This window comes from Camelus ferus, chromosome 12, assembly GCF_009834535.1.
Source record: "Camelus ferus isolate YT-003-E chromosome 12, BCGSAC_Cfer_1.0, whole genome shotgun sequence".
In the NCBI taxonomy this organism is placed as follows: domain Eukaryota; kingdom Metazoa; phylum Chordata; class Mammalia; order Artiodactyla; family Camelidae; genus Camelus; species Camelus ferus.
Window position 1 is genome coordinate 8,689,463 of NC_045707.1, and position 24,331 is coordinate 8,713,793.

Consider the following 24,331-nt stretch of genomic DNA (forward strand, 5'->3'; position numbering starts at 1 on the left):
AGGAGAGGAAATGCTGTCTTTCTGAGAGTGCCTGAGACAGCTGCACTGAGGGAACTGTGGTCAAGTTCCCAAGCAAGTGGGGGAGCCAGCAGGGGAGACAGCTGGAGAAGAACATGCAAATGCAGGCACAGCCTGTGCAAAGGCCCTGTGGCAGGAGCAGGCCTCATGGGTTCCAGGAAGCACAAGGAGGCCACGTGGCTGGGACACAGCCATGAAAGTGGAGAAGAGCAGGAAGGGAAGCTGAAGGGGCCAGATGTGCAGTGCCTATGGCCTTGAGGACTTCAGCTTTTGCTAAGCAAGGAGTGACAGCAGGCTTTTAACAGAGGTGCTATCACACTGCCCACATGAATGGGGCTGACTGTGCTAAGGCGGTGGTGGCAGTAATCCAGGTGAGATCATGGCTGAGATCAAGGTGATGTTGGTATGGGTGGTGAGATACGGGCACATCCTGTGAATGGTCCGAGGATGCAGCTGACAGATTGCCGACGACCATGCGGGAGGAGTGAAGGGTGACTGCGGAGGTGCTGGCCTGCGTATCAGGAAGGCTGACTCCCCCCGCGATGGGGAAGGTGCAGGAGGGGCTGCGGGAGACCAAGCCATCTGAGATACCTGCCAACATCAGCGGGGCTGGCCACGGGCAGCCGGATATACACAGCGGGGGGGGGGTCCCTGGCAGAGGTGCGGGCTGGAGATGGAGGCTGAGGAGCCACCAGCACAGAGACAGAAAGCCCAGAGGCTGGACCAGGCCAGCAAGAATTCAGGAGAGAGAGGTGGGCCCCCGGCACTCAGCGATTAGGCAGAAGAGAAACTGGAGGGGTCCATCTCTGTGACCCTGGGCCAGGCGGGGACAGGACAGTGCTGTGGCAGACCCCTGTGGCGGGGCTCCGCTTTATAGTCTGTCCCATTCCCTGGCCACAGCTGACTGTCCAGCGGTGGGCGCCTCGCCCAGCTGGGCCGACCAGAGGCCTCTGTACGTCTGGAGCAGGGGTGCAGGGAGGCTGGCTTCCCAGTCTGACTAAGCCCCGGGGTAGTTTTGGCTAACCTCGCTGCCAGGCTGCTTGGGAGGCAGAGAAAGCGAGGATGTTGATGCTGAGAGGGAGCGAGGGAGGGAGCAGTGTGGACATGGCACCTGGCCTGAGTTTCTGTTACTTGTGACCATCAATCCTGGTCCTAAGAGGTGCACATGCCACCTCCTAGGGGGACCAGTGCATGGAGGGCGCCTGAGAGCCCCCCCCCCACCTCCCTCCCTCTGTCAGGGTGGGGCGAGGGCAGGACTCTGATTTTCAGCCTCTCCAATTTCCACCTCCCTGCCCCGTGTGCTCCCAGAGGTTTTTCCGACGAAGGCAAGGAAACAAACCGCAGGACTTTGAAATCATCCATCGAGTTTAATGCATCGTACAGAAGGGAAACTACATCAGCATATTTAAGACAAACACTTTTTCTCTATCCTCACTATCCATCGGACGGTCCTCCTCGGTCCAAAAAACTAAGTCTCAAGACACATCGGCAGCTACCTCTCCCGGGTCCAACCTTTCATATCCTCCCAGTACGTTTTTAAAAAATTTAATTCACTCCATCCAAGAAGAAAAACAAACCAACAGAAAAGGAACCTGAAGACATTTACATCGCAAGCCACGCGGTAATGCATAATTGGCATCTCGAGTAACCAATATATAAGACGTGTGTCTCACAGTTCACTTTGTTCATCAATAAAAGAATATAAAAATCTTGTTCAACCCAGTGTTGAGTGTATTAAAATAGATCTGTATCGTACAGCACAGTTTCTCCCGGAGTCGTGAAGATGACAGGAGGGACCATGGCAGTCTGTGGGATTCCGGCCAGCCTCCTTGCTCTGCACCTGGCAGCGTGTGTGCGTGCGTGTCGGGGGCCACGTATGCACACGCACACGTGTGTTCAGCGCAATGTGGCACCATGTGATATGCTGGGGGTGGGAGCCCTGTGGCTCCCGGATGCTCATCCTGTTGTGCTAAGTCCCTGGGGACTGGAGAAGCTGAGGGCGTGACGAGCCTGCAGCTTGTAAGCCGGCAGGCACCCTTGGCTCTCGGGGGGGACGGCAGGAAGAGGGCCTCTCCGGTCTCCCAAGGCCACCCCTCCCTTCTCCCCAACCCTCACCCCACTTCTTCAAACCCCTCTGGATCCGTCCAGTTTGGCAGCACCCCACCCCCGAGGGGTTTCCCATTGGCCCCTGGCAGCAGAGACCACTGGGAGCAGAAAAAGAAGTTAGCAAGTGTCCCCTTCACATTAACTATCTCACGATAAAAACGCCATACAAAAATGTAAAGTTTCTTTTTGGCATAGTGTCTGTACTGGCAAGACAAGAGGAGTGGGAGACTTTATCGGCTCTTCGAAGGGAGAAGACAAAAGGCTTCGGTCGGAAGTTGAACGATTCAACCAAAAATAGAAAGCCCACCAAACGCCTCCACGGCACGGCTGCAGCTCCCTCTTGCCCCAAAACTCCATGAGAAAAAGACAGCGAGAGCGAACAGGTCCCAGAGTCAGCAGAGGAAGGAGGCGGGCAGCCAGGGCTCTCAAGACGCGGCGGCGGAGCCTGGCATCCCCCAGGCGCCTCCTTCACGCTTAACAGCTGCGGGTCTGAACCGCAACACTGACAATGGGGCCGGGCCGGCGTCTGGGAGGCGGGGGCCGGGCCTGGCTCGCGCCCAGCGGGCCCCGTGAGGGAGGGCGGCGGCGTCTACCTAGATCTGCTACCCACTCTCGCCCCAGCTACCTCTACTGCTCAGCTACGTTGTGCCCCAGCTCCCCACCCGCAGGACCCCTGGGCCTTCCTCCTGGGGCCTGGGCTGCACAGTCCCCCTGGCCCCTCCGGGGCCTCAGCCCTCTCTCCCCCTTGGGGGTGGCACGAGGCCGAGGAGACACCTGTGCCCAGAAGCCGGAGGCCTTGGCAGCTCCCCAACAGCCAGGAGCTAACTGTGTGCCCCCACCTGGCTCCCGGGCGTCCCGTCTGAACGTGACGGGAGTCGGACTCCATCCCCACCCGTCCAGGCTCTAGGCTTCTCACCCAGCTCCTTCTCCCTTCGCTCCTCTGTCTCTGTCTGGTTTTATTTTTGTCTGCAATTCATAGTGTTTATGAATTAAGGCTGACAGAACCCTCAGGTCTTGTGAGCAAGGTCCCAGTGACTTTCCGTGGGTGTGAAGATGGGTCCCTTGGGGTCAGTTGTGCCCCTGGGGGTGCTGGAGGGCAGAGTGCATGGCGGCTGCTGAGGGCTTGGTCCAGGGCCCAGCCAGCAGCGGGGCGGGGCTGGTGGTTGTCATGGTGACCTGGAGCATCTGCTCGCCCTGTATCAGTCTCAGGAGGGCCCGCAGGCGGTCCAAGGACGACTGGGTGCCCCTCTGCCGGGCCAGCAGGCTCGTCTTCAGCTCCAGGCATTTCTGTCGGGGGCAAGGAGTCAGAGAGTAGGGTCTCAGAATTCAGCTAGGCAGGTGTCCTGCGACAGCCACCCCCTCAGCCCCATCTCCCAAAGCCCCTCCCTTCTATTGCAGAGGCCTTCAAGAAACCATGAAGAGGGCCTCATGTACACCAGGCAGCAGCGAAAGTGGAATTAAACAGCAGCCAGACCCACAGGAGACACTTGTTTTACAGTCGAGAGCTGGAGATGGTGTGCGTGTGTGGGAATGTGGGAAAGTTCTCCCTCGTGCTTGTGACACTGCCGAGCAGACCCCATCTCTCTCTCCTCCTGCTGGAGGAAGCTCACAGCCTGTTTGGGCTCAGCGGCAGCAGCTGTGGAAGACCTTCTGATCCCTGGCTGGCTTCCCGCTCTGTCTCCTGCCTGCTGTGTTCGTGGCTTTTGCTAGCTTTTGTATAGATCATGGCGGCACAGGAAAGCGGTAAGGGCTGATGCCTCAAGTGAGAGCTTCACTCATTTGCTGCTTGGACAGGTAACTGACACTCCCTGAGACCGTGTCCAAACCACTAAGAGAGGAATAATCATAGAGCTTCTTCATGGGGTTATTGAGAGGATTAAATGAGATACTGCATTTAAAGGGTTTTACCAGGACCTGACACTGCTGTTGGCAATATCACCACCACCACCACCATCAACATCACCACCATCGTCATCATCACCACCATCATCATCCTCATCACAACCATCGTCACCATCACCATCATCATGCACAACACCTTTATCACCACCACCATCACCACCATCATCACCATCATCAATCATCACCATCATCAATATCATCACCATCATCAATGTCATCACCATCATCAATGTCATCACCACCATCAGTATCATCGTCACCATCAGTATCATCACCACCATCACGATCACATCCACCGTCACCATCATTATCATCATCATCACCAAAATCACCACCATCACCACCACCACCCTCATCTTGTTGATCACCACTCTGCAGAGGAGAAATCATCATGTTCACTTTATACAAGAAGCTGAGGTTCAGAAGCAGTCAGGGTCTTGCTGAGGTTCCAGAGCTGAGAAGGAGCAGAGCCAGATGCTCAGCTGCTTGATAACTATTTGTGGAACGAGTCACAGAGCTGCCTTCTGCACCTGCTGACTGGCTGAGTGATGCTGGCGAGTCTCTCTTCTCCTGGGGCCTCAGTAACCGGACAGTGAAGCTTTGGATCTAGGTCTTGTGGTTCTGAAGGCAGATCCCCCACCACCCACACCACACACCTTCACCGCTGAGGCCAGGCGCCGGTCCCGCTCCTCCAGCTGCTGGTGCTCACTCTGCAGCTCACTGCCTCTCTGCAGCAGCTTTTGCTTCTCCTCTTCCTTCACTGGGGAAGAGAAGGCCAGGCCCCCCCAGGAGCGGCAGGTAAGCAGGGGCTGGGCTGTGGTTGAGCAGGAGAAGCAGAGAGAATCCTAGGCCCCTGCCTATAGACCATTCTGGCTACGGCCTCCTGCAGGGGCCAGCGGCTCTTGCCAGATGAACAGGGACTGGAATTCCCGCAGCAACCGCCCTGCACACAGGACTAGTCCCAGGGTCCCTCTTTTCAGAGCTTTGGCTCAGAACAGCCTCCCATGGGCCCCGGGTGAGCCGAAAGGCCTGGGGGCAGGTGGGCCAGAAGGGAGTCAGTGCCCCCTCCCACTTCCCGAGGCTGTCTTACCTGTCTTGTGGGTCACGTAGGAGTGCACGATGGCCAGCATCCCGGTCCAGGGCACACCTTCGTCTTTCTTTAAGGCCTGGAGGGCAGATGGGGAGCTGAACAAGTGGACAGCCTGGGGCCCACCCCACCCTGGCTCGCCCTCGGGGAGGCACGAGCTCTCCGGGCGGTAGGTTCTGGTGTGATCTGGGGTTGGGGCTGCACCTGCCTCCTGGTCTGTCTCACAGAGGCCTCTCAATAGGAACAGCTCCCAGAGGCAGGAACCTGCTTATCGCCAGGTCCCCAAGTAGTGCCCGGTGGGGAGCAGGTGTAAATTCTTCTTGAATGAACGAATGAATGAATGATCACGTGTCTTCTTCCCATGTCCCAGGGACCTCAGAGCAGTCCTGGGCAAGCCAGGGACAAACTGGGGACTGCATCCCCTCAAAGAGTTGGGACCCCACCCTCACCCCGGTTGAAGCAGTCACAATACAGGGCTGGTGGCCTCCCAGGGAGCAGCCCCACAGGGGCACACAGCCAACCGCACCCACCATCTCCCTCGGTCTCTACAAAACCCAGGATGATGGGAACTCACAAGCGTTAGTATTTTTTGAAATAAACGTGATTCCCCAATGACTTTTACAATTAATAATTCATTCTGTAGAAAAGCACACTTTTTAAAAAGCATTAAACAAACAAAACACTGACACTTCCCCTCACCCAGCCACACACAATATTAACACTTGGAAATATTTTCTCCCAGGTTTTTTATTCTGCATAGTTTTTTCTCAGATAGCTGTTGAACTACACAGCAGTTATAAAACCTGTTTTTGATTTTAATTTTTTAAAAATATAATTCCACATAGTGAACAACTCCAAAAGAACCGCAAAATCCTTGTAAAAAATCATCCAGTGATCACATAATATCTCACTGAGTAAAGAGCTAGAACCTATTTCACCAACTCCTTGTGGGGAAGCTGGTCTGTTTCCAGCTTTTCCCTTTAATAAAGAAAGGCCGAGGGGCTTCTCTGTGCACAGAACTTTGCCTATATGGCCTAGACTCCATTCCCCAAAGCAAGACTCTAGGTTTAAAAAGTGTACAATTTTTAAGGCAGTGCTTGAGAGTGCCTGCTTCTCTGCATCATCACCAGAAGGGAGTGTTACTGCTTTTTGCTAATTTGATAGCTTTTCTTCTGTGGGTTGTTATCCATGAGATCAAATGTGTCAACTGGCACTATTTTTGCAGTTTGTGTTGCTAGGCTGGTTCTACCCAGGGGAATCTGGTGTCACTGAAAGTCAGACAGCTGCAGAGGGAACCTGTGCTCACTCTGCACCAGTGGTCCTCCCCGGCGATGTCTGAGATGGCCATGATGGGGGATGCTATTGGCATCCAGCAGATGGAGGCCAGGGACACTGCTGAGCAGACTGCAGTGCACAGGACAGCCCCCCACAGTGGATCATCCAGTCCCAAACGTGGGCTGTGGGAAGGCCTGTTCTTCCCCAGCCCCTCTTCTCCCTCCTCCTCGGCCCTCCCCGTCTCTGCTCACGGTTGAGGCAACCCAAGAAGTGCAGACGGCCTGAGCTGCCTCAGATGCTGTGCCGGGTGAGGGCCCTGCGGTACAGGGACAGGGTGAGGGCAACAGCTTCCCGTACCTTCTGCTGACACTTGGGACACACCCACACGCCCTTGGGCGCTGACTTGAGGGGCGGGTCCAGGCAGCTGAGGTGGTAGGCCCCCGGGCAGGCGCCGCAGGGCTGCAGGTCGGCCCCTCGCCCGCAGGCAGCACAGCGCTCATCGTGGGCAATCTCGTTCTGCAAGAGAGGGGAGGGCGGAGGCGGGTCAGCCGGGCTGGGGTCGGGGGGGGGGGGGGGGGGCGGGTGCCCAGGCAGCTGCCACCCCGACCTGCTGGGGACCCTCTCCTCCGCCAGTGTTTTACTCAGCAGCCCTGGGAGAGAGGAATAAAGGAATAAAGGTATAAACCTGGGCGGGGGGCGGTGATGACAGTGTGGGGACAGGCCTGGAAACCAGGAGGAGGAGCAGCATCCGGGTCTCCTGCCTCAAAGCCAGGGCCCTTCTAGGACTGTGGGCTCTGCAGAGCAGGACTCGGGCTCCAGGCATCCCCTGTCCCCGTGGCCGGGCTGGCTGCGTCAGGATGGCTGTGGACAAATGCTGCCCCAGCAGCCCCGACCTGTGATACTGCAGGGTTATTACTGCCAGCAGCTCAGCCTAATGGGAGTTTCAGCACCTGTTGCTCTTTGGTGGCTTGACCTTCACAGGCATGGAGGGCCTGGGAATTTCTCTTAGAATTAGATCTGCAACTTCGCAAAAAAAAAAAAAACTGAAACAGTGAATAAACTCTGAAGCCATGCCCACAAATGAGGTCAGGACCAGCCAACCCTGGGAAGCTGGGTCACGGTGCGTGCATGGGGGGCTGGGCTCTCGCATGATCGCAAAATCTGGGTGTGTGGGGTGGGACCCTGAGACCCAAGTCCAGTCCCTCACCAGGTGGAGAATGAGGACCAGAGAGGGCCAGCTCTGCCCGGGGTCACACAGCGAGGCCAGACAGAGCCCGCTGGCGCCCAGCATCAGCTGCTTCCATTCAGGGTCCCTGAGTCCTCAGTACTGTGCAGGGAGGGCCCTTGCTTGAACCTGTGCGCTGGGCCCTGTGGTGATGCCGACCGCCAGGCAGGCTGGAAAGTGGACTGGTATTGTACAAAGCTCTCGGCACCGAGGACAGAACCTGAGGCCCTCAGCTCCACTCCAGGGCAGCAGGAGTGACCCTAACCTGGACCGTATGGAAGGCGTGCCCCACCCCACCCAGCTGTGGAGACCAGGGGACACGTACCTTCCAGCAGGGGTCCTCATTGGCTAGCACAGGGAAGAAGGGCGGAGAGCACGTTAGTGGGCACGGGAGGAGCACTGATCAGGACTGGAGTCCGCAGTCCAGCGTGAAAGGGGTTCTCACCCAGGGCATGATGGGAGTATCACAGGCCCCCTGGGGACGCCTGGGTTCTCACCCAGGGCTCATGGGAGTAAAGGTCTCTGCCCTGGCCTTGGCCAGGACCCGACAAGGGAGAGGTGCACTGTGGCCCCGAGCTCCCTGAAGAACACGGCAGCAGCAAGCTGTCCTGTCCAGTGGGGGGACATCACTCCAGGGATCCCTCAGAGTGACTTACTGTCAACTCGTTTTGGGCCGTCACTCACTTCCATTCTAGTAAGTGATGCCAAACCACATGTTTTAATGATCACAAAACACAGTTTTCCAGGAGGAGGGTATGGCTCACGTGGTAGAGCACGTGCTCAGCATACACAGAGTCCTGGGTTCAATCCCCAGCACTTCCTCTAAACCCAGCACCTCCTCTAAAAATAAGTAAGTAAACCTAATAACCTACCCCCCAAATTTTTTTTAATTTTTAAAAATTTAAAAAAAAAAATAAAAAGTAGTTTTCTTTTCAGTTTCTGGAAATCATACCATCCAGTGGGAAGAATGGCTCCTGTGCATTCACAGCACTCGACCGTTTACAAAGCGCTGTCATGCTCACCGCTCGTGTCACTGTCCCAGCTCGGAGAGGCAGTTACTGTTAGGGGCCCATTTTCTACAGATCAGTAAACCAGGGCCCAGGGCGGTAATGTGATGTGTTGAAAGCCACGAAGAGTCCCAGGAAGCAGGCAGTCATCTTCTGCCCTTAGGACTCCTTGTTTCTTTGGCACCACATGGCCTGGTTCTCTGCTCAAGACCACACTCAGGGGTGGGACAGAGGGCAGCCCGGAGCCCCGGGTTCTGGGCCTTGTGCGCGGCCCCGGCCCACACGCCTGCTCAGGGAGGTCGCAGCACAGGGGCCTGTGCCTGGAATGCGCCGCCCGCCAGGAGCAAGTAAGTGGTCGCCGCCGTGGACGAGGCAGGCCGGGGGGTCAGGCCCGCTGCCGCGGGGGGAGGTGGCCCCGGCCCAGGCCCACAGCAGGAGAAGCCTGCCCCGCCTGCCTTACCTCTCGCTGTGAGGAACAGGGGCGTGTTGAGATAGTTGGACGCCAGCCGCTTCCTCTGCAGGGGACAGAAAACAAAACCAAACCACCAGATCGTGGGGAGCCCTCCTTGGCTGCCGTGACCCCGCCCCAGACAGGCTCCCCACGCCGGGCTCTGGGCTCCAGCCGGCCACGCCCAGCCAGGGGCAGAACAGGGACAGGTACAGGGGTGCAGGGGAGGGGAGGGGCGGGTCGGCCGGGACAAAAGCCAGCAGAGGCTCTGTCCCACAGGTGGCCGCGGAGCCCATCCCGGGGCTGCGCCTGCCTCACTCAGGAAGGACGGTTAGGAATCTCTGACCGGGGCAAACCAGTAGCAAAGCTGACATCCGGCCACCCCCGGCATCTCCTTTCTCAGTCGGTTCTCGGGTCAGGTGGGGAAATGAGGGGTGTTACAGACTGGCCCCACTTCTTGGCATGTGGTCCAGGAACCCTGGCAACAGAGTGGCCTTGGCGCCCAAAGCATCATGTGTAGATGGAAGTTTCTGGTACATTCCAGAAGGTGGCTTTCGTCCTGGGCTTTGGCAACCACAGGCCATGGGTTCAGACCTTGGTGGTTCGAGATGGCTTTGGCTGTGGCAAGAAGATGGTTCTAGACTTGGATGACAGACTGTAAACATTCTCTCACGTGGTAGGTCCGTGCTCAGGACCAAGGGAGAGACTCACAGAAGGGCTGCTCTGGGGGTGACATCTGTGTCCAGGGCTCAAGGTCACAGGGCTTTGTGTTGGCTCTGATTGCTAATCAGGTCACCTGTGGCCATGGCCACAGACTTCGGAGGTCACGGCTCTGCCCCAGAGCGGGGATGGCTCCGTCAGTGAGCACAGCAAAGGGAACAGGGCCCTTACTGTACAGAGAACACGCCGTCTCCTTGGGGAGGTGGGGGAACAGCTTAGGGACACTCGTACCAACGGTGCCCAGTGCTGGGGGCACTGTCTCAGGACACGCTTGCTCAGAAAATGGGGGAGGAGGTGAATGGCTATAAAGGTGTGCTCCCCGAGCAGGAGCAGGAGGCGAGCACTGGTGGGGACGGGTGCGGGCGAGGAAGCCGGGCGACGCAGGCACAGGGCCGTCGCAGGGCTGAGCCCTTCCTGCTCCGTGGACGCCCTCCCTCCCTCCCACTGAGCCCCAGTTTGTGAGCCACAGATTTGGGACAACGGGCCGAGACTGACCAAGACCCCGGGGGAGGCGAGCGGGCGTTCTCCTGCCCCTCCTTAGGCCCCAGAGCCAGCACTGGCCTCTGCAGACGCCCCGGAACGTGCCCCGGAACGTGCCAGCGCTGGCCTCTGCAGACGCGGCTCTGCTCCAGAGGGCTGCCCTGCTCTGCGGCCTTCAGGAAACGGCTTCCATCCTGGGGGAAGGTTCTAGGGCCTTTTTCCTAGGAAACCCCAGAGCATCTGGGAAAGGTCGCTGGCAGACGACGCCGAGCTAGCTTCTGGGAGGTGACATCTGGAGTTTAGCCTAGAATTTTGGACTTGAATTTGCCAGATTTCGTTCCGGATTCAGTTCCTCCCTGGGAATGTGAGGATGGGAGGGGCCAAGGTGCTCCCTGGAAGGCGTCCTTAAGTCCTGACAGCACAGCACGGGCTGGAGTTGGTTATTCTCATCGCGCCCCCCCTCCCCCGTAGGGCTGCAGTTGACCTTGGGGGGCGGTCTGGATGGGATTTGGATTGGGCGAGAGTTCCTTGGCGCCTACTTCAGTGCCCTATTTCCCCAGTTTCGGCTATCTGGGGAGCGCGCACGCTGCCCACCGTGAGGAAGCCGTGTTGGAGCCGGGGTGCCACCGTGTGAAGGGGACCCGGGCACAGGGCCAGCCACAGAGGGTTGGGAGAGAAAGCTGGGCACGCCAGGCGCCGTCTCTCAGGTTTCCGCGCGGAGGGAATTCAGCTGGAGTTACGGCCGCTCCTCTCCCTCCTCCCACCCCGCTCCTCCCGCGCGGGAGAAGGAACCGGCCTCGCTCAGTCCCCTCTCTCTGAGCCTTGCAGCCTCGGCCTCTCCACGTCAGGAGCATGGGCTGAGCTGGCCGGGCTCCACCGTCAGGCCTGAGTGGTCCCGGGAGGCCCAGGGGCAGCAGGGTCTGCCTGTGACCAGACCTCGTGCCTGGTCATGGGGGGTGTTGGGGAGAATCAGGGAGTTGGCTGCCCCCTGCCTCCAGGCCACGCGCCCCAGGGCAGCCCGTGGGAGGAACACACCGACATGCTGGTCTCCCGCATCTGGCTCTTACCTGATGCTGAACTCAGGAGGTACAGAAAGAATTATTTACCGTCACGCCGTGAACGGCGATCCCAGGAGGGGCAGGCGAGGGAGCCCCCCGCCCCCCGCCCCGCGCAGCGCCGGGCCCTCACCTCCGTCTCCAGGAGGCCGCTGTAGGCGGGGTTGGCCGTGCTCCTCCTCTTGCGCTCCTGGCGCTTGCTCTGGATTTCTGAGGACGCACAGGTGCAGCCGTCACTGGACTCTTCCTGCCCCGGGGAACCCCGCCCGCGGCCCCTGCAAACCCTGGCGCCACCGTCCCCTCGCAGAGGGTGGGTCACACTCAGGTGCTGCCATCTGACCGGGAGTCCCAGCCCCGCCGCTCCTGTCTGACGCCAGCTCGGCAGACAGCCCCGCGCCCGAGCCCCCCGCCCCCGCGCCGGCCGGTCCCAGCCCCGTGGCCCCGGTCCTCACCCTCCAAGTGCTCCGTCGTAACCAGGCCCAGTGCTACCATGAAGGCTATTTTCTGAGGGAAGGAATCGGAGAAGGGTTAACACAGCTTTTCTGTTTTGCGGTTCCTTAGTGTGCACCTAATGCCCCTTCTCCATCCCGGGACCCCACCCAGGACCCCCCATCCATCAGTCGTCCTGTCTCCTTAGGTCCTCGGGGCTGTGACGGTTTCTCAGACTTCCCTTGTTTTTGATGACCTTGGCCGTCCGTGAGGAGTGCTGACCAGGACTCGTGCAGCACGCCCCTTGATTGGGACCTGTCTAATGTTTTTCTTGGGCTTAGACGGGGATGCTGGGTTTTGGGGGGAAGCCCACAGAGGTGAAGCGACCTTTCCATCTCATCCCATCGGGGCCCATGCCTTGACCGTGGCTGATCGCTGTGACGTTGGCCCCCATCACCTGGCTGAGGTGTGGCGTCAGGCGTCTGTGCTATGGAGTCACACTCCCCACCAACCCCGCCGTCCCCACTGTCCTCTTTGTCAGGAAGTCACTGTGCACTGATCACACTTAAGGAATTGGGGGGTTTTGGTGTTTTGTATTTTTGTTTTTGGTTTTGTTTTTTTTTTTTTTTTTTTGGTCATGAAGACATTTTAAAAAATTGTAGTAAAATTTATCAGTATTTTGTTTTGCAGTGTTTGGATTTTTCCATCTTAGCTAGAGACCAAGTTTAGAAAGCAAGTTGCTTATGTTTTTATTTTAGTATCTATGGTTTCACTCCTTTAATTTTTGATCCCTTTGGAATTCATCCTGGTCTTCATGGCGCCTATGGAGCCACGTTATTCCATACAGCTACGCATTTGTTCCAGTACCACTTACTGAAAATCCCATCTATTTTTCATACTGACTTAAGGAGCTACCTTAATCATGCACTAAAATATCATATATACACCCACACACCACATACACACTTGGGTCTGGTTTTTTTTGCTTCCTATTCTGTTCCTTAAATCTGCCTATATATTCGTGAGCTATGGCCTCACTTTTAGTATCAAGGCTTTACAGTAATATGATAGGATCAGAGTCCATTCCCTGCTTTTCTTGTTCAGAGCTTCCTCTTCTTGCTTATTTCTTCCTGTGAAATTTAGAAACCATCTTAGGCCATTCTGAGAATGAGAGAATCAGTTGGTCTATTTACTGGGCTGATGTTAAAATGATAAGTTAACTTAAAGAATAATGACAGCTTAATAACATTACATCTTCGTGTCCAAAACCACGGGGTGCCTCTGTTCTGTCTGTCTTCAGGAGTTGCAAACATCTCCTCAAACGGGCGTTGAATATTTTTACGTTCATTTCGAGGCATTCCATCCTTCTGCAGCGATCACAAACGGGGCCGTCTGGAAAGCATCCAGCAGGCTGCTACGTGTTTCTGTAGACTACTGATGTTTGCACGTTAACATCACACCCGCGGCAACGCCGGGTTCTCAAGTGTCTGCAATACTTTCTCCATCAATTCTCTTGGGTTTCTACATCATCTCAAATAACGACTGTCTACTCCTTTCCAATTTTTACTTCAATGCTGTTAAAAATAGTTCTCAACTTGTCAGCTTTAAATGATACTCTTTGAGTCACTGAAAGTCCCAGCTCTACAGAAGTGACAATCTGAGAGCTCACCCCTGCCACCTTCTCCCCATCCTTCCCTCTCCGTTCATGTAGATGAATCTTATACGTTGGTATTTACTGTAATCTTACAAGTGTAATATTTACATTCTGTCCCAAAACCCTTATCCTGTTCCAGTTTTACTCTGTAGTTAAATATACACGATGTGCACCCAGCATTGGTGCCGAACGTACCCCAATCGTCTCGTGGTTGACCAGGGTTGAGTTTCTAGCAGTGTTTTTGTGAATGGCTCATGGGAACAGCATTTCCTGAGTTCTCGGCGGATTTAAAATTCTTAAGTCTGTCGCCTTTTAATGTGAAGGACAGTCTGGCTGGACTTAAGTCCCAGCTCTCTCGCCTTTCTTCCCGGTCTTGTCCACGCTGCCCTCCTGGGTTCTGGGGCAGATGTTGCCGTGGAAAAGTAAGATGCCAGCCCAGTTGTTCTTCCTCTAAAATGACTTGATTATTTTTGTCTGGATGCCTACAGGACCCTTTCGTTTCCATTAAAAGTGAGTGACTTGACTGGGCTGTGACCCAGTGATGACCATTCCCCCGGGTACAGGCACCAGCTTTCCCTGGGACCTGGTGGGTCCTTTGTATGGAAATGAAAGTCTTCTTTTATTTCAGTAAACTTTTCTTGAAATACATTTAAAAACACAGGGAGGCATCACCACAGCATGAAAAGTGGGGCCAATAAAATCAGTCAGAGACGTGCGTGCACGTTGACATGGGATTAACAAAGGTGGTCGAGCAGGAGGGCCCAGCTCAGCGGTGGAGCACGTGCCTAACACGCTCAGGGTCCTGGGTTCCATCCCCAGTACCTCCTCTAAAAATAAAACAGACAAATAAATACTTAACTACCTCCTCCCCTCCCCAAAATAAAAAAAATAATAAAAGTTAAAAAAAAAATGATTGAGGTGGCTGCAGAGCTGCTGAGACAAGGATTCTGGGGTCCAGCAAGCTTCAGCCAACAGATGCCAGCATAGGCTGCAGTTTGGTGGCGCCTGGTTTCAGTGTCACGTCTAGGGGCCTGTGCTGGACAGGGCAGTGGCAGGGCTTCTGGGAATCTGCCAGGGCCGGCGCCCGCTTCACTGGCCTGGTCTGGGAAGGCTGGGCTGGGCCGGTACCGGTGGACTCCTGGTTCTGCATGCAGCCTTCCCTCCAGCCCCTCCTCCGCAGACGTTAACTTCAGTCCACGCCCACGTGAGGCAGCAGGAGCACACGTCCTAACGCGTTACAGCCACGTTCACGTTGTGGGGGGTTGTGGGAAAATCTCACTGTGTTTCTTCCTTAGTCCCTGGGTTTCAGCGTCGTGGCGCCTTCTTAGCGGTGATTATTTGATTGATTTCTTTCTTTCAATTCGTAGTAACATACTGGATTTTTGCGGGTAGTGAGGGTTCTTTATGTGTGGTAAGAATTGCCTCTCTTTCTCGTATGATTCCTTACAGTGAGTCTGTATTGACTCCATTCTTCACGTACGGTGCCTCTGTGGGATTCTGTTTTACCAGCTGCCTTGTCCCCCAACAAGGTCCAGGAGGGCCTGTGGCCCCTTCCCTGCTCCTGAGTGCCTCACAGGTCACAGCTGTGAACATCTTCAGGAGGGACGTTTTTGCTCGTGCTTTCTGACACGTGCCAGCACCAGACACTCCCCCCTTCTGTGTGTTCTCTCTCCGCATTCCCTCACGTGGCCCCAGCTTTCGCCTGACCCAGCCCCGTCTACCCTAACTGCGGCTCACAGACGCTGCCTGCCCTTTGCACTTTCTGAACACGGACTTGTAATCCTCAGGCAGTATGTGTAACTGACTCCTTCTGCAGCCTGCAGCCCCTTGGCCCTCGGCAAGGCCTCACCCACACAGCTCAGGCGACTGCATCGTGTGTACACACACACATCTATATGTACACATGTACATATATAATGTTTTATTTCTTTGCATCTCTGTGCTCTCTCTCTGGTAGCATATTTTAAAGGACTAATTATCTTGGTTCAACGCAATAAGTTTTTTTTTTTCAGCCAATCATGGTGGTTTTTATTACCAGATTTTCAAATAATTTCTGTATCCATCTGATGAATGTTTTATTTTCACGGTTTTTTTTTTTTTTTGCTTCATTATTCCTTATTTATTTCAAGTGCATGTTATTCCTTTATTTTTAACTTCCTGGAGTACCTGAAACATACGCATTTCAAAGCCGTTGTTACGAGCATCCCACAAAGTTAGCTTCGTCCTGAGGAAATCTGTCCCCAGGGCTGGTTTTACTGAGTGTCCTTCTTAGCGTCACATTGTGTCACGTGTCTTAGGACTCTGCCTGCAGACGCAAACTGAGCACCACTTCTTCTTCTCTGTTTATTTTAGGTTTCCTTCTCTCTCCCTACGGCTTGCCCTCCCCTACAGCAAGTTTGCAAGCGCAGGGGCCTCTCCCCGCCCAGGTGTGGCCCCAGGCACAGGCTGGCCTCCCTGCTCCTCTCCTGCTGGAGCTTTCAGGACCCACTGCCCCTCAGGAGCTGCCCTCTCTCCTGGTCACCTTTGTCAGATTCTGAAGCTGGAGGCCACGGCCTGGGGCATGGGCCCTTCTCACTGCTTGCGTTTCTAGGACACGGTGATGCTCAGCTGCATCTTACCGCTGTCTCTCCGTGCACTTATCTGTCGTTGCCGTGGGTCCTCAGCAGGGAGGTCCAGTCCAAGTGCCACCCCGGGGGTGGGGGAGGGCTGCTTTGATGGATTTCAGGAAGGGAGGGGTGACCAATAAAAAAAAAGTCAAGGAAATCGTGCCATTTTTGACGATATGGATGAAACTTGAGGGCATTATGCTAAGTGAAATAAGTCAGAGAAAGATAAATACCCTATGATCTCACTTATGTATGGAATCTAAAAAAGAATGAACTCATAGCAACAGAGAACAGATTGGTGGTTGCCAGTGGCAGGGGGTGGGGTGTGGGGGAAATGGGTGAAGGTGGTCAAAAGATACAAATTTCCAGTTATACGATAAACAAGTACTGTGCAGCATTGTGACTAGAGTTAACAATTCTGTATTGTAAATTTAAAAAGTGCTCATCACACAAAAAATAACCACGTGAAGTGATGGCTGCTTAACTACAATTACTGTGGCATTTTGCAACATACACATGTATCTAATCATTATGCTGTACATCTTAAATTTACATAGTGTTATATGCCAATTATATCTCAATAAAGCTGGAAAAAATTTTTAAACAAGAAGTGGAGGGGACTTGGTTATTTCTGAATTTTAGAAAGATCCTTCTAGCTGCAGGGGGAGTAGACAGGGAGGAACCCGTGTCGGGGCTGGGAGCCCAGGGACAGTCAGGGTGGGGCTGGGGCAGCAGGGATGGCGTGCAGGGAAGGAGCATCTGGGTGCATGGGTCTCGCCCCGAGAGGAGGCTGGGGCAAGGGTGGTGTCAGGGCTTGAACAGGGCTGAACTCCTGTGCCGGCCGTCCCTCTGCGGGGCACAGGTTAACCTGTGAGGGTAATCACCTTGGTCAGATGCTGCCCAAGGCCAGGACAATGAACAGCACAGAAGAGGCCAGGCTCTGTCCTAAAGAAGGCGGGGGATTTGGGACAGAAGGGAGCTGCCAGGGCCCGGGCCAGGAGCCTGGGACGTGTCTGGACTTAGTGCTCAGCCCAGGCGACCAGGTACACAGCTGGCCTCTCTGAGCCCGTCCACTCGTCTGTGAGCTGAACGCTGGCCTTCCTGCCGCGCCCACCTTGCAGAGCAGCCGCGAGGCCGCGGGAGAGGGGAGAACACACAGTGAGCGCGGAAGGCTCGCTCGGCAGAGAAGCGCGCTTCCTGCCCCGTGTCCCTCCGATGTCTTGCGCGGGCCCTGTCCCATCATGTGGCTGAGCCCAGCTCCCTGCTTATCTCACAGGCGGCCGTGAGCTCAGAAGATGCTGTGTGTGTGCGGGGTGTGTGGGCACCAGGACCTCGCCAGCCACTGCCCCAGAAGCCACCGTTACAACCCAAGCCCTACAAACACTAGCTAACATCTCTTTACCCAAAATCGAAGCCCCAGCCCGTGACCCCTGAGCTTCCGACTGGCTCATCTGGGGAACTTCCTGGGGCAGCTGCTGCTCTGGCCTCAAGTGCTTTGACACAGATTCTTCACGAACGGGTCCAAAGGCTGCCACGAGAAGTCGCGTCCGTGCCACCCGACTGCTCCCGGCCCTCTTCTAAAAGCAACTTTGAGAAGGCCTTTTACAGCAGGACATGTTGTAATTGCAAGTTCTATTTAAGTCATTACACGTATTTACGCTAATTATGTAGTTAGATGCAATTATACTAATTGTATAAATGCACAATAATTGACTAAGATACACTTCGAAAGAACAAAGAGAATCCACCCAGAAACCCTTCCCGAATGTTAAGGGTGAGGCAAGCCCCGTGGGAGGACGGCAGGGTGCTCGTGGGCACTTGAGCAGCGAGCTGGCCCCAGGCCCCACCATGCACACAGTAGGTGCTCATACGTTGCCACTGAATGGAACCAACGGTCTCTCTTGAGACAAAATTGGGCCTGGGGCCACAGAGGAGACGGGTTCCATTTCAGCCTCAGTGAGTGGGTGACTCTACAAATTCCCAGCGGGCTTTTAGGACCTATCAAAGGACGTTAGTAACCAAGTCATTACCCAAGGAATTAAGTTCCATCTTGGCGGCCGACATGCAGGTCTTCCAGGGTCAGGCTCCGACGTCACTCTTTAACCCCATGTCTAGAAATTCTCACACACACACATGCTACCCGAGATCCAAACAGACCAAACAGGCCAGCTGACTTTCTGGGGTGTGCTGAGTCCTTTTTCACTTCCATGCGACGCCCGGGTGGTACCCTTCACCAGACCTGCCATCACCCTGTCTCTTGTCCTTCTGCTGGACACCCTAACTGTTCCTCTGGTCCCTGTGATCATGCCTCTCCTCTGTAAAGCCTTGCACGGTCCTTCCAGATAGAAACACAGCTCGCTCTCTCTGCCTGGATCTCCCACAGCTCAGAATTTGTAATTCTCTGATGATACCTGACTTTTTTTTTAACCCAAATTCAAAGTTCTAGTGGCCATGCCTGTGTGTGCCAGTAGGTGTGAGTTTCCCTAGGGCCAGGACTGACCACATCAGCCCCATCTCCGTGTCCCCATCCTCAGCACAGAGTCTGGCATGGAGCAAAGGCATGCTGGATGGATGAATGGATGAATGATTTTTCTGGACAGCAGCACTTTGATAGAATTCTAAGGAGTTGGAGGAGCCCAGAGGGACCTCTTCTGCCTGCTGGGGGTGGGTGGTCAGGGAAGGCTGCCTGGAGGAGATGATTCCTGAAGGGAATCTTGCAAGATAAACAAGGGTTTGGTAGGGAGAGAAAAGGGGGCTAGGCAGGGGCAATCAGATTGAAAAAGGCCCAGAGGGGTTTGATTTTGGCCCAGGGTGGCTGAGCATAAACGCAGGAACACGAGGGGGTCACTTGCTGTGAACAAAAGTTCAACAAACAGCTTACTTTTAAGGCATTCGGGGTCCTGCTGTGCTACCTTCAGAAGGGGGGCACGGGTGGGCAGAGAGAGGAGCAGGGCTGCTTTGGGACCACAGCACTGTCCCACGGACGGAGGGTCCTGAGGACGGGGATGGTGGTAACAGCAGTGCTGGGCCCTCTCCCCGCAGACGCTGACTCAGGGAGACCTCCCAACAACGCGGCCAGGAAGGCAGACAGACCTACCCCTCCACCTCATAGATGAGGAAATGGACCCCGTCCGCCGCCCCGCCCCCCAGTCTCACCGCTGGCAACAGGCAGCTCGAGGATGCAAAACCCAGGCAGTCTGGTCTAGAATCTGTGCTGACCGCCGCCCCCCACGGCCGCTCAGCGAGCAAAAGGCTGACGCGAGACGGCTGAGACCGCCACTCTCTGGGCCAGTCCCCGCCCGGAGCACCCAGGGCCCCGGGCGGCTGTGCCCCGGGCTTGTCGCTCGACCCCAGAGTGAGGCCCGTCCCCACCCCCTACGGCGCAGCCATGTCCTACGGCGGCCCCCAGCCCACAGCCTCCCACCTCGGGGTTGTCCTGGCTCGGGGGCCGGTCCTCCTTCTTCTTTTTGGTGGCCTGAGCTCCCTGAGATGGCGCCTCCGTGGGCGGCCGCGACTCCGCCGTGCTCTCGGGCTGCGTCTGCACTTGAGGCTGAATGATGATGACCTGGAAGACGAGGCGGAGGGTGAGGGGGACGGGGCTGGAGGGCCCAGGGCGGGCGGGGCTGGGTGTGTCTGCCCCCAGAAGGGTGCGGGAGCTAGGATGGTGGTGGGATCCCAGAGGCAGGAGGAGGCCTGCACCCCGCCTCTAGTCCAGGGGGTGCTCACTCTGAGGGGCTTTGGCGATCCTGGGGGCATGGAGAAGGGCGAGGGGAGTCAGGCCCACTCAGCACGGCGGAGAGCAGCCCTCCCCGGCAGTCCTCGCGGCGCCCACGCAGTGTTTGGTTGGACTGAAACGTCTGCAGCTGAGAAGTCAAAGATTGACTTCTGCTGCCTGGCCGCTCCCTGGGCCGGAATCTCCCCCTTATGTGAATCAATTATTTATTTTGGGGGCAATGAATTGGGAAAGGATTGCTAACTTTTTCATGGACCTAGGCAAAAGAATTCACCAGGAGCAGCCCTGGGTCTGGCTTCAACCAGGAGTAGCTTGTTTTTTCACCCTAAGAACATGTAGCGACTTGTGAATGTGAAACTCCTCAGCGGTCACAGGAAATGCACCCCATTTCTCTGCCGGCTGAAGGGGAAGTACTTTGTTCTTCTTTGAATCATAATTTTGAAACCCCAGAATTCTCTGGGTGGAAAAAAATGTTCCCTTTTTATATTTACAGAAAAAAAACATTAAGATCCCCAACAGAAAAAAAGGGGGAAGAATATCCTAAAATGAGTCACACAGGAGACAGGATTCTTGAAAAGTGCTGGGAAACCTTCGAGCTCAACACTAACCAATTCAACTTTCAACAACCAGCATCTGTTTGCATGGACTGAATAAGCAAAAAACCTTTTAAAACGACCACACTGAATGCTAGTGAGGGCGCAGTGAAGCAGGCACACTCATTCAGCAGACGTCTGCTAAGCACCCGCTCCGGACCCGGTGCTGCTGACTGGTCCTCTGTTCCTCCCGGGACCTCGCCATCTGACCCTGGCCGGCAGTAACTCCTTCAGCGTGGAGAATCCCTAGGGATGCTGCCCACGAGTGGGAGCACAAAAGCATACTCCCAGAAATACACTGAGCGCAATACATGCAGCTGCGTGAAAGCAGCTGACGCTCAGGCTAGCAGGTGGAAGGGACACTGGCCGTGAGCAAGAGTGGGACAGCCTGGTGGACCCTGAACTGAGAACAGAGAAAGAGAGATCGAAGAGAGGAGACGGCATAGCCCGCGCGGCACCAGAAGCCTCACACAGCCACCAAGGCGCTCGGAGGAAAGCAGGAAGAGGGTCTCAGCTCTAAATCTCGGCAAGAAATCACTGATTTTCCACTCAGGCACCGGGGGTCCAAAGAAGTCTTGGCTGACCTCCCTCCATCATCGGGGACCAGGCTTCAGTACTGGGGCCTCGTCCGGGCATCTGCTTGGCCTCACACGTTATTAATTAGTTAATTCACCATCCCAACGAATAATTCATTCACCAACCAATCATTCTTCTTCCATGGGCATTAATTCATTCAGCTGCACATTCTGTCCATCCCACACTCATTCGCTTGTACCCCCGCCACTCCCACACCGGTTCACTCCCCTGCTCACTCATTCAGTCGTTCACCGTCCCCTCCGTTCATTCATTCACGTGCTGGTCCTTTCACTAGTTGCTCATTCACACTCCATTTATTTGCTCGTCTGTTCACACCCCACTCATTCATTTGACCGCCTGATGGTTCTGCCACCTGGTCGTTCGTTCTGCCCGGGGCCTCATTCCGCTGGTCCTTCCCGGGCCAGCGCCTCCCGTGGGTGTGGGCGCCCCTCACCTTGTTGTCGGCACTGATGAGGAGGGGCTGGACTTTGATGCTGTCGCTGACCACGGACACGGCGGTGCTGGGGGCCATGGCGGCGGCATTGCTGGGGGCGGTGGAGATGATGGCGTAGGCCACACCGGCGCTGCTCAGTGGGGAGGTGATGGCGGCGGCCTCGGCCAGGGCCTGGGGCTGGCTGCTGGGCGTTGGCACATGGCTCACGGTGTTGTTGGCAGTGGGGAGGGCTGGGCTGGGGTTCTTGATGCTGACCACGGTGGCCTTCTGGAATGTTGGGGGCTGCTTGGGGGGCCGGTCCCGGCCTGGGGTGACAGGGAGGCTGTCTGGAATCAGAGTCTTTGGCCTAACCTGGAGAGGGAGGGACAGTTGCGTGGTCAGATAGATGCACAAACAGGGTGATGGCATGCAGCCCCGAGCAGAGCCAGGACTCAGGAAGAATCCAGAGCACAGGCTTGGACACCACCTGGCTCAGACACCCGCATGTTTGAGGAGAGGGGACGGCAGTTGTGAGGCCATGGTGCCACCAAGGTTGCCCGGGTCCCGGACTGGCACCGACCGGCCTGGGGGCTCTGGTCTCCAGTAACCTGAGTGGAGGGAGAGGTCTAGGGTGGTTTCCGCAGGGCTCCGTGACCTCAGGAGGTCCCCTCAGTCAGGCGGGCACCTTGTCTGTAAGTTCCCTGCAGGGCTGGTCTTTATTCCGGTGGCCTTTCCTCCTCCACCACAGCGGGCCCTCAGCACAGCAGGCCTGCCTTCTAAGCACAGAATCAACATCCCCACCACCAGAGGACACGCGGAGGCCGGGGTGAAGGCCTCATGCCTGCCCTGGGGATGGCCAGCCTGGGGTCGGACAAGCCTGTCCTGCTCTGACCTTGGCACAAGTGGTCAGGGTCTCTGATCCCCAGACACCAGGCTCGGAGCTGGACACAGACATTGATACCGAACGTGGAAAACAGAAAGAATCCCTCTGGTCCTCTCCAGGCCGTGGCTGCAGACAGTCACCAGCTCGGGGACTGCTCTGCTCTGGACCAGGGTGGGGCAGGTGGGGTGAGTGGTGGTCAGCGAGGACCCCAGCTGTGATCCCGGCTCACATCCCAGGGAGCCAGCCTGCACTCTGTCAGCCCCTCCCCATCATTCAAGGTTTGCCCACGTGCTCTGGTTCACACTGGCCAGCCAACAGTACATCATCCGGACTCTCAATGTGGGTCAGCTGGCCCCAGGCCACCGGGGCCAGACTCTGAACATAAGCTTAGCCAGAGGCTCAAGATTTGGTTCAAACATGTGGGCCTTCAACCCAGAGAAACACATGTGAGAGACCCCAGAGCTCATGACCTTTTGCTGGTGCTACCTGGCCCCAGGCCCAGTCCTCCTCCCAAAGGAGCCTCCAGGGGTCCTCCCCGCCCTCCATGCGCCTTCCTTTCTCTGGGTCTGGGGTCGGGCCCCATGAAGGCTGCCTCTCCTGCTCCCCACGTGGCTTCTGGCAACAGCAGCGGCCAGCAGCCAAGCTGGTGGGCACCTTTTGGCCTGAGCTGACCCACCTGGAGGCCACCGAGTTAATGGCAGGTCCAGACGTGTGTTGGGAGGAAGACGCAAGGGCAACACATGAGATCAAAGTCCCAGAGCAGCAAGGGGAGAGGAAGGCTCAGGAAAGGTGCAGAGGCCGAGCTGAGCGACTGCGTGAAGATGGCTCATGCCTGCGTATTTTGTGTTTAGCTGTGCACACGTGTGTGCGTGCGTGTGCGCATGTGCGCGCGTGAGTGTGCACGTGTGTGTGCGCGTGTGTTTGCAGTGCGCACGCTGGCGTGAAGGGAGGGGTGGGCCTTGGACTTTCACAGCTGAGGGGGCACATGAGAGCGAGAGCTCCTAGGGACACAGCACTAACCTTGGTCAGAAGCCTCTCCCCGGAGGCCCAGTCCTGACTGTCCCTTGCCCAAACACCTTCCATAGCTCCCCATTGCCAGCAAGTCACTGACAAGCAAAGCTCAACTCCATGACTCAACATGCGAGGCCCCCAAAGGCCCCCGTCTCCACCTCTGTGCCTGCTCCCACCTCCCCTTCCAGTGCTGCGAGGCCCGCGGTTCCAGCCTCCCACTGCCATCTGCCTGCAGTTCTCACCGGGTGCCCGTTCCCTGGGGCCTGCCTCCACCTTGGACTGCCAAGACTGTCCACCCTCAGAGGCCTGCTTCAAGCACCACCTCCTCCAGGAAGGCCTCCCTGACCCCCAAGTAGGCGATGGGCCTCTGCAGCGCTCTCAGAGCTCCTGGGAATCCTTCTGACTCAGCCTTCTGACTCAGTTCGTCTGATTCCTCATCTGTCCCCCTCCTGGAATCAGCCTCTTAGGGGCAGGAGCTGTCAAGTTCAACCCAGGCAGGCCCTCAGCGAGTGAGGCTGCTGTGAGGACAAGAGGGCCAGGGCAGCCCCTCCCTGTCCACGAGTTGGGGGCCTCTGCCCAGCCCTGTGGCCCCAGGACAGGCAGGAGCCGTGGTCACCTGTGCAGCCGGCAGCCCCCGGCCGCTCCGCGGCAGGTGCCCCACAGAGCTGAGCACTGGGGGTAACCCTCGGGCTTCTGCTCCGGGCCGGGCGCCGCAGTAAAGGCTTTGTGCCGCCCAATTCTGTCCTCACGGCCCCCAGGAGGCACCGGCACCCCCCGCCTTGGCAGACAGGCAGACTTGGCCAGGAAGGTTAACAGGCCAGGCGACTTGTCCGAAGTGTGGAGCCCAGTCAGGGGGCCCCAGCCCAGCGTCTGTGCCGTCTCCCAGAGGGCACCCGCTTGTGACCCACACTCAGAAGTCTTCATGACACGTGACCCAGTCCAGGAACAAACTGCTCACGAAACAATGCCTATGGTGTCTCTTGGTATTTTCTCTTCTGTTCTAGTCCAGCCTGGCTTATGCCATTAAAAAGAATTCTGGTCGTAATCCACTAAATCGACTCCACAGCTCTTCCCGGTGTGGAAACCGCGT

General features: G+C 56.3%; 1 protein-coding gene across 2 annotated transcripts in view; it reads right to left on the minus strand.

Moving 5' to 3' along the window:
* Nucleotides 1-1,080: 1,080 nt before the first annotated feature.
* PHF21B (PHD finger protein 21B) overlaps nucleotides 1,081-24,331 on the minus strand; it is an 85,598-nt gene continuing 62,347 nt past the window's right edge. For both annotated transcript variants that reach the window (XM_032492417.1, XM_032492418.1), the window contains exons 4-13: nucleotides 21,369-21,719; nucleotides 19,437-19,577; nucleotides 11,776-11,827; nucleotides 11,457-11,533; nucleotides 9,081-9,135; nucleotides 7,939-7,961; nucleotides 6,746-6,904; nucleotides 5,117-5,192; nucleotides 4,683-4,786; nucleotides 1,081-3,411 (exon numbers count right to left, since the gene is read on the minus strand). In XM_032492417.1, the coding sequence (XP_032348308.1) occupies nucleotides 3,193-3,411; nucleotides 4,683-4,786; nucleotides 5,117-5,192; nucleotides 6,746-6,904; nucleotides 7,939-7,961; nucleotides 9,081-9,135; nucleotides 11,457-11,533; nucleotides 11,776-11,827; nucleotides 19,437-19,577; nucleotides 21,369-21,719 (1,257 nt within the window). In that variant the 3' untranslated portion in view covers nucleotides 1,081-3,192. The remainder of the gene's footprint in view (nucleotides 3,412-4,682; nucleotides 4,787-5,116; nucleotides 5,193-6,745; nucleotides 6,905-7,938; nucleotides 7,962-9,080; nucleotides 9,136-11,456; nucleotides 11,534-11,775; nucleotides 11,828-19,436; nucleotides 19,578-21,368; nucleotides 21,720-24,331) is intronic.